Consider the following 9,384-nt stretch of genomic DNA (forward strand, 5'->3'; position numbering starts at 1 on the left):
GTAATCTCCGCGAAGGAAAACACAAGAGCTAAGGGGTAGAGATCTCTCTCTGGATTTGTTAGCACACAGCTGAACAAAGGGGTTTGTATTTCAATTATCAAAAGTCTATCATTGCTATGAAGCAATGGAGTATTTATACAAGGAACAACCCTCCTTGATAAGTGAAAACACGAAATGGAAATGAAAAGATAGACTATGTGAAAGGGTCTCTACGAAATCAGCTTCTGGAGAGTTTCCGCGTAGCTGTTGGTCTTCGGCGCAGTCTTCAGTGTTTAGGCAATAACTCCACCTTGGAAGCTTCAAATGACGTGCGGCTGGATGCGTTGGAAAGCTAACTTGATAAGCTTTCACACCATGTATAGTATGCATCTCGGAACTTTGTAGAATGATACAGTTTTACACGGCAACGTTAGCTTCATGCAGACTGTTGAGCTTCTGACCAGTATGCACTAAAACTGGTCGGGCGCCATAACGGTTTCTCCAAACTGGTCGGGGTTGGTGTCATTGGAAACTAGACTTCAAGAGCTTTCCAACAAGTACCCATTGGCCTTCATAGCTTTTGGGAATCAAAAGTTATGATTATTTCTTTCAGACTGTTCTGCAGGACTGGACGAATTCGAACGTGGTTCTTCTTTGTATTCATCGCCTTGTGTGTTCTTGTCATCCTCCTTGGTAAACCTGAGTAATAGCAATGTACTCGACTTAGGCAGTATATAATTCTCATTAATATTTAAATGAGCTTTACAAAGTAGCGCGTTCACCTCTTGTTGTAGTTCCTTTGCCTGACTACGTGTAATTGGTCCTTTAAAGACTTGGGCTGGTGTAGTTGTGCTCGGCATGGTCGGTGTGGAGGTCGGTGATGTCGGAGTAGAGGTCGGTGAGGTCTGCGAGGAGGTCGCCGAGGTCTGCATGGTTGGGATGTCCTCATCAGATGGTCTTTCTCCTAATGATCTATTTAAGCTCATGAATGATTATGCTACTATCATCAAGAAACAAAAATCTAAAATCAAGTCTGTTGAAAATGCTAATGCTATGCTTAGTTCTAATCATGATGAGTTGCTTGTTAAATACAATGATGTTCTTAAGAAACATTATGAAGTAGTTGCATCTAGCAAGTCTCTTGAGGCTATTAACGAGAAGCTAAAACTTGAGCATATTGACTTGAAATGCAAATATCAAGAACTTGAGTTAGCTTATGATGTCATTGATCGTAGCATGAACGAATTGCCTACTATTGATGTTATTAAGGTCAATGCATCTACTTCCTGTGATGATCTTCTTGATATACCATGCTCCTCTTCATGTGATAATATATCATCTTCTAAGAATAACCATGCAGGAGAGCAAGAGCTCAAAGAGGAGATTGCAAATCTCAATTCATGTGTGGCCCGGTTGACTAAGAGGGAGTACAAGCACAAGAAAATTCTCATGAAGAATGCATTGTACTATAACAAGAGAGGCCTTGGATGCTTCCCCAACCCGATGGATAAGATCATCAAGTCACCGGAGATCAAGAATTGCTTCATCAAGGAAGTTGGTTCATATTGCCAACATTGTGAAGTCACCGGTCACCACACAAGGGAGTGTTCAATTCCTACTAAACTCATTCCTACTTTGCCTTCTAAGTTCAAGTCTACTTTCAATGATCACCATTTTCTATTGCATAAACTTAGAAGTGGCAAAGTCATGGCTAAATTTATTAGAACTCAAGCTAAGGGAAAGTTTCTAGGCAAATTTGGGTGCCTAAAGCTCTTGCAAGTCACTTCAAAGGTACCAAACTTGATTGGGTACCTTAACAAAAATCTTGATCCATGTGTGTAGGTGAACTACAAAGCCGGTGGCAAGCTTTGTGTGCTTGATAGTGGATGCACACAACACTATAACTGGTAATGTAAAGATGTTCACCTCATCAGAAGATGTTATGGGAGATCATGACTAAGTCACCTTTGGTGATAACTCTAAGGCAAATGTGGTAGGTTTGGGTAAGATAGCAACCTCCAATGATCCCTCTATTTCCAATGTTCTTTTAGTAAAGTTGCTTAGCTTTAATTTGCTTTTCGTAGCTCAACTATGTGATTTAGGCTTCACATGCTTATTTAGTGATGTTGACGTTATCATAACTAGCAAGAAGCATAATGATCTAATCTTTTAAGGCTTTAGATATGGACATATATATCTTGTGGATTTCTCCTCTAATGAAGCTAGCTTGACTACAAGTCTCATCACCAAGACATCTATGGGTTGGCTTTGGCATCGTCGACTTGCATACATTGGAATGAGCCAACTCAAGAAGGCGTTCAAGAACGAAATGGTAGTTGGTTTGAATAATATTGTATTCGAGAAGGACAAATTGTGTAGCGCTTGCCAAGCGGGAAAGCAAGTTGCAAGCTCACATCCATACAAGTCTGTGATGTCTTCATCAAGACCCTTGGAGCTGTTGGTAATATGCCCTAGAGGCGATCGAGTTTGCGGATTGGATCTGCTAATGGGCTTTAATGTTGATTAAAGGACCATTAGGGTTTAGAGTCATAATGGGCTTTAATGTTGATTAAAGGCCCATTAGCGTGCTCTATATAAGAATAGGCAGGGGCCAAGGCGCATTGAGTTTTTCAGAAACCCTGGCCGCCTCCTATTCCCGAACTCCCTTCGAAACCCTAGCCGGGCGCGCGGTGCTAGCACACCGGCGCACGGCGATTCCATCCTTGTACGTGTGGATACCGTAGAGGCGCTGCTACTATTGCGGTGCTGATCTGCTCGGGAGTACTCAGGATGTACCCGCGAGTACTCGGAAGGTGCTCGGGACGTGTTCGGGACGAGGTTGACGATTGACTACTTGACGCGCACGACGTTGGATTGGTCTTCTCCAACTCTTCTTCCGCTGCACTGCTCGTCAAGTGGTAACGATTCATGATCCCCTACTCGCATGGCTTCCTGGTTGAATGCGGTAGAGAAAAATTATTTTGTGCTAGCGTAGCCTACCCGCAATCCTTCAGTGGCATCAGAGCCATCCTGCGTAGTTTTCGATCTGGATCAGTCACATATAGAAGATATGTGATAGAAATAGATTAGATCTATTGTTTTTTATCAGTTCATATGATGGATTGATCAATGCACAGTTGGTTTGGTGAATTAGAGATCGGATGAGATGCCAGTCGATGAAACCACATAGCCAAAAAGATTAGCTCGATCTCCCACCTGGTTTTGCGTGCGACTTGCCCCTACCGGCTGGAATCACCATCGGGGCTAACTGCGTGCATCGCGACATGGTCGGGAGAACAGCAGATCGAGGTCGTGTGTGCTATCATCGTTTCTGGAAAAACCTCACGCGATGATCAATGGGATTGATCTAATGGAAATTGAGGCATTATGAATGACTCGGAATTGGCTCGATACGATCGATCCGATGAGATTTTCATAGCGATTTCATAGATGCGATCTATGTATTTCCGTCGCGTACACGCATAGATTGTTGTAATAACATGATCCCATCACGACATTAGAATTCGATTCTACGCTTAACTCGTTTTTGCAGAGAATGTTGTGACTGGTATGGCCTTGTGATATGTGATGTATGTGTGTAATTTTTCATGGCCTGCGTGTCATGGTTAATTGTAGCCCAAGGCTATCATGTTATTGTATAACGGCCTGCGTGTCGACTTGTGATGCTTCTTCTCATGTAATTTATCTAGTGCTATTTGGTGTAATAGACTAGAACAAGATCATGGAGATTTGAAGCATGATGACCCGGAGGACAGGAACCGTGGCGATGAAGATCACCATGTGAAGGGGCCATACTATGTCACAGTTAATATGATTGCCTGTGATGTTGTTATGTTCCTGTCATACTATTCTTTCATGTTTTATATGTGGTGGATATGATTTTCATGATAGAGTAGTTTCCCTCAGAAAAATCAAGAGTAATTGATGCCCTTCCAATAGCTGCACCTACAAAGGTTTTGATCATTGTGTGGTAGGTCTGCCAAAGCAGGGTGCCATCATTTATCTTAACCAGTTAGAGTGGATGTCGGACATCCACACGCATAGTATTGGTTTACTTGATAAAGCTATCAAAATGGTTTTGGGCTTTGGGGCATGGTGTTGGGCGCCGGGGCATTCGATGCCACCCAGCAAACAAGAGTCACATAGGGATGTGATTAGCAAGGCGTTGCTTACCTATGTCACTAAGTTTCTAGCAGTGATGCCAAAGCTCACTAGAACTTAGTTGATCCTCTATATGTTGTTAGAGGGAAAGCACATATAGTGGAGTATCTTTTGTTAAATTGTTTAATAGAAGATTCACATAGGTATAGTGCTGAACCTGCATTTTCTGTTGTAGATTATGGCACCGGCCGCTAGTAACACTTCCAATTTTAATTTGCGATCGATTCTTGAAAAAGAGAAGCTTTCTGGAACAAACTTTATTGATTGGTATAGAAATCTGAGAATTGTTCTCAAAAAAGAGAAAAAGGAATATGTTCTAGAGGTCCCCTATCCTGATGAACCAGCTGATAATGCTCCTGCCGCGGATCGGAGGGCTTATGAGAAGCACACCAATGATTCACTGGATGTTAGCTGCCTCATGCTTGCCTGTATGTCCTCTGAGCTTCAGAAGCAATATGAGAACAGGGATACCCATGATATGATTGTGGGACTCCGAGGCATGTTTGAGAACCAAGCTCGGGCCGAGAGGTACAACACCTCAAAATCCTTGTTTGCGTGTAGGTTAACAGAAGGCAGTCCAGTCAGTCCTCATGTGATCAAAATGATTGGTTACATTGAGAGCCTGGAAAAATTTGGTTTTCCCCTTAGCCCTGAGTTGGCTACGGATGTAATTCTCCAGTCGCTCCCTGCGAGCTTCGAGCCGTTCATTTTGAACTTTCATATGAACAGCATGGAGAAAAGCATGGCTGAATTGCATGGGATGCTAAAAACTGCTGAGGAAAGCATTAAGAAGAGCTCTAGTCATGTGATGATGGTTCAAAAGGATAGCAAGAAGAGAAAGCGCAAGGGCAAGGCTAAAACTTCGGATGAGATCTCGAGTTCTAAGCCTAAACCTGTTGGAAAGCCCAAGGCTAGCCCTACCGCTTCTGACACTTGCCACCACTGCCATAAGACTGGTCATTGGCGGAGGAACTGCAAATTGTACTTGGAAGAACTCAAAAAGAAGAAGGGAAGTAAGACTTCCTCTTCAGGTATAAATGTTATTGAAATTAATCTTGCTACTCGTCCTGATGATTCATGGGTATTTGATACCGGATCAATGATTCATACTTGCAAATCATTGCAGGGACTGAAAAGGACTAGGAAGTGTGCAAGAGGCGAATTGGATGCTCGCGTCGGTAATGGTGCAAAAGTTGCTGCGTTGGCCGTTGGCGTTTACTCCTTATCGCTACCCTCAGGATTAGTTTTGGAATTAAATAATTGTTATTATATTCCTGCCTTGGGCAAAAACATTATCTCTTCTTCATGTTTGGAAGAAGATGGTTATGAATTCATAATAAAGAACAAGTGTTGTTCGATATTTTTGAATGGTATGCTCTATGGTAATTGTCCATTAGTAAATGGATTATATATATTGGATCTTGAGGATATAACTATCTATAACATTGATACAAAGAAGCCTCGGCTTAATGATTTGAATCCCACTTTTGTTTGGCATTGTCGATTAGGTCATATAAATGAGAAGCGTATGCAGAAGCTCCATAAAGATGGTCTTCTACATTCATTTGATTTCGAATCATTTGATACATGCGAGTCTTGTTTACTTGGCAAGATGACTAAGACGCCTTTCACTGGTCGAAGTGAGAGGACAAATGAATTATTGGCCCTAGTACATACAGATGTATGTGGACCGATGAGTTCTACAGCTAGAGGTGGTTTTCAGTATTTCATTACTTTCACCGATGACTTTAGTAGATATGGTTACATCTACCTAATGAGGCACAAGTCTGAATCCTTTGAAAAGTTCAAGGAGTTCCAAAATGAAGTACAAAATCATATAGGCAAGACAATTAAATTTCTGCGATCAGATCGTGGAGGTGAATATTTTAGCCATGAATTTGGTGATCATCTAAGGCAATGTGGAATCGTTCCACAATTGACTCCACCGGGTACGCCACAATGGAATGGGGTGTCCGAGCGGAGGAACCGAACTTTGTTAGACATGGTCCGGTCGATGATGAGCCAATCTGATCTTCCATTGTCCTTCTAGGGATACGCTCTAGAAACTGCTACTTTCACGTTAAACAGGGTTCCATCTAAGGCTGTAGAGAGGACACCATATGGGATATGGACCGGGAAGCGTCCCGGATTGTCTTTCCTTAAGATATGGGGTTGTGAGGCTTATGTAAAATGTTTGTCGTCTGATAAGCTCACTCCCAAATCTGATAAATGCTTCTTTGTGGGGTATCCTAGGGAAACCAAAGGATATTATTTCTATAACTGGGAAGAAGGCAAAGTGTTTGTCGCTCGGAATGGTGTCTTTCTTGAGAAAGAGTTTCTCGCGAAGAGAGTTAGTGGGAGCATGGTGCAACTCGAAGAAATTCGGGAACCACTTGAAAGTGTTTCAGCTCCTATTGAACCACAACTCGGTATGCAAGATGTTGCAGAACCTATTGTCGAGACACCAGCCCCACGTCGGTCGGAAAGGTTCAGTCGTGCACCCGAGCGGTTTATGTTCCTAACCACGGGGCAGCGCGACATATTATTGTTGGACAATGATGAACCTAAGACTTCCTCGGAAGCAATGGTGGGACCAGACTCCAAAAAATGGCTTGGAGCCATGAGATCCGAGTTAGAATCCATGCGAGAAAACCAAGTTTGGAACTTGGTCGATCCACCTGATGGTGTGAAAACTATCGAGTGTAAATGGGTTTTTAAGAAAAAGATAGACGTTGATGGAAATGTTCACATCTATAAGGCACGATTGGTGGCGAAAGGTTTCAGGCAAATTCAAGGTGTTGATTATGATGAAACGTTTTCGCCCGTCGCAATGCTAAAGTCTATTCGGATTCTCCTAGCAATTGCTGCATATTTCGACTACGAGATATGGCAAATGGATGTCAAAACGGCTTTCCTTAATGGAAACCTAAGTGAGGATGTGTACATGACACAGCCTGAAGGTTTTGTCAATCTGAAAAATGCTGGGAAGATTTGCAAGCTGCAAAAGTCCATCTATGGACTAAAGCAAGCTTCTCGGAGTTGGAATGTTCGTTTTGATGAAGTGATCAAAGGGTTTGGTTTCATCAAGAATGAAGAAGAGCCTTGTGTTTACAAAAGGACTAGTGGGAGCGCACTTGTGTTTCTGGTCTTATATGTGGATGACATATTATTGATCGAAAATAATATTCCAATGCTCGATGTGTCAAATCTTCATTGCAAAAGAGTTTTTCAATGAAAGATTTAGGAGAGGCAGCAAACATATTGGGCATAAAGATCTATAGAGATAGGTCGAAAAGACTAATCGGATTAAGCCAGAGCACGTACATTGACAAGGTATTGAATCGGTTCAATATGCAGGATTCCAAGAAAGGTTTCTTGCCAATGTCACATGGCATCACTCTCAGCAAGAATCAATGTCCTAAGACATCTGATGAGCTCGAGAGGATGAGTGCGATCCCGTATGCTTCTGCTATCGGGTCCATCATGTATGCTATGTTTTGTACACGCCCAGATATCTCCTATGCTCTAAGTGTTACGAGCAGATATCAATCGAACCCAGGTGAATGTCATTGGGCTATAGTAAAGAGTATCCTCAAGTACATGAGAAGAACTAAGGATATGTTCCTAGTCTATGAAGGTGACGAGGAGCTCGTTGTAAATGGTTACACCGATGCTAGCTTCCAAACCGACAAGGACGACTCGAGATCGCAGTCTGGTTTTGTGTTTTGCCTTAATGGAGGTGCGGTGAGTTGGAAGAGTTCCAAGCAAGAAACGGTTGCTGATTCCACGACGGAGGCCGAGTATATCGCAGCTTCGGAAGCTGCAAAAGAGGCTGTTTGGATCAGAAAATTTGTTTCTGAGTTGGGTGTGGTCCCTAGTGCGTCCAGTCCAATGGACCTCTATTGTGACAATAGTGGTGTCATTGCACAAGCCAAGGAGCCTAGGTCGCACCAGAAGTCCAAGCACATACTTCGGCGCTATCACCTCATTCGAGAGATTATTGATAGAGGTGATGTAAAAATATGCAAGGTGCACACGGATTCGAATATTGCTGATCCGTTGACGAAGCCTCTCTCACAGCCCAAGCATGAGGCACACTTGAGCTCTATGGGTATTAGATACTTGCGGGATAGACTCTAGTGCATGTGAGAGAATGTGTTCTGTCTATGCTAATGTACTTTTGGATAATTGTTATCTGGTTCCATGAATAATTATCATTTACATTGATCAGCAAGTATGTGACTTGTTTGTGAAACTCTTTGTTTTTATGATGTTATTCTAAATAGTCCCTAATCTCATATCATTGTGTGGGACAATAATGATTTATAGATTAGCACATTTGACTGAATGATGATCATGTCTCACGGATCATAGATATGGAGATATCAAATCAGTAATATGGACACATGTTAGAGAACATGATGTTGGATAGACCCACCCTGAGATACTGCTGGGATTGTTATTTTTAATGTGCCATCAGTTGTTATCTCAAATGGTGTACCTACAGAATCCTTTGACCTGAGATCATCATTGATTCCAGAATGTGTAGTAACACACTTAGGGGCTTCCAAACGCTATTCCGTAACTGGGTAGTTATAAAGGTTGCTTTCGGGTATGTTATGAAATATGTCGTGGGATGTGAGTGATCAAGATGGAATTTACCCCTCCTAAATAACAGGAGAGATATCTCTGGGCCCCTCGAGGTAGTTGGATTGGAAAGTGCATGGACATGCCAATGTGATTAAAGAGTTAATCATGGTGAATCCACTACTTGATCGAGTGAATGGTCGAGCTATCACAAGGGTGGCACGAATCTCGCCTTGAGCTTGACTGGTATCGTGTGGTAAAGGGATTGGTGCATGAGTATATCAAGGTTCAGCCGATATGATCTTTGTGTGCTTTCGGGAGTCAATATGTCCTGCTAGGTACCGCTATTGACTTGCAATTCGAAAAAGGGTTTCCGGATAGCGGCCGTTTACACATGAACCTAACGGGTCACACACTTAAGGGGATGGAATATAAAACTTGTGCTGACTCTAGTGCAAGTGGGAGATTGTTGGTAATATGCCCTAGAGGCGATCGAGTTTACGGATTGGATCTGCTAATGGGCTTTAATGTTGATTAAAGGACCATTAGGGTTTAGAGTCATAATGGGCTTTAATGTTGATTAAAGGCCCATTAGCGTGCTCTATATAAGAATAGGCAGGGGCCAAGGCGCATTGA

General features: G+C 42.5%; 1 protein-coding gene across 1 annotated transcript; it reads left to right on the top strand.

The window, feature by feature from the left end:
- The first annotated feature begins 4,885 nt into the window (after positions 1-4,885).
- LOC133905758 (uncharacterized) lies at positions 4,886-5,500 on the top strand. The gene is made up of 2 exons (XM_062347520.1): positions 4,886-5,192; positions 5,288-5,500. Exons 1-2 carry the CDS (start codon positions 4,892-4,894, stop codon positions 5,302-5,304), a joined length of 318 nt encoding a protein of 105 aa, XP_062203504.1. The 5' UTR covers positions 4,886-4,891; the 3' UTR covers positions 5,305-5,500.
- The last annotated feature ends 3,884 nt before the right edge of the window (positions 5,501-9,384 follow it).

Source organism: Phragmites australis, chromosome 23 (genome assembly GCF_958298935.1).
Source record: "Phragmites australis chromosome 23, lpPhrAust1.1, whole genome shotgun sequence".
NCBI lineage: Eukaryota > Viridiplantae > Streptophyta > Magnoliopsida > Poales > Poaceae > Phragmites > Phragmites australis.

Excerpts from the sequence above, each read along its gene's own strand:
- LOC133905758 (XM_062347520.1), top strand. The coding sequence starts at position 4,892 with ATGGAGAAAAGCATGGCTGAATTGCATGGGATGCTAAAAACTGCTGAG.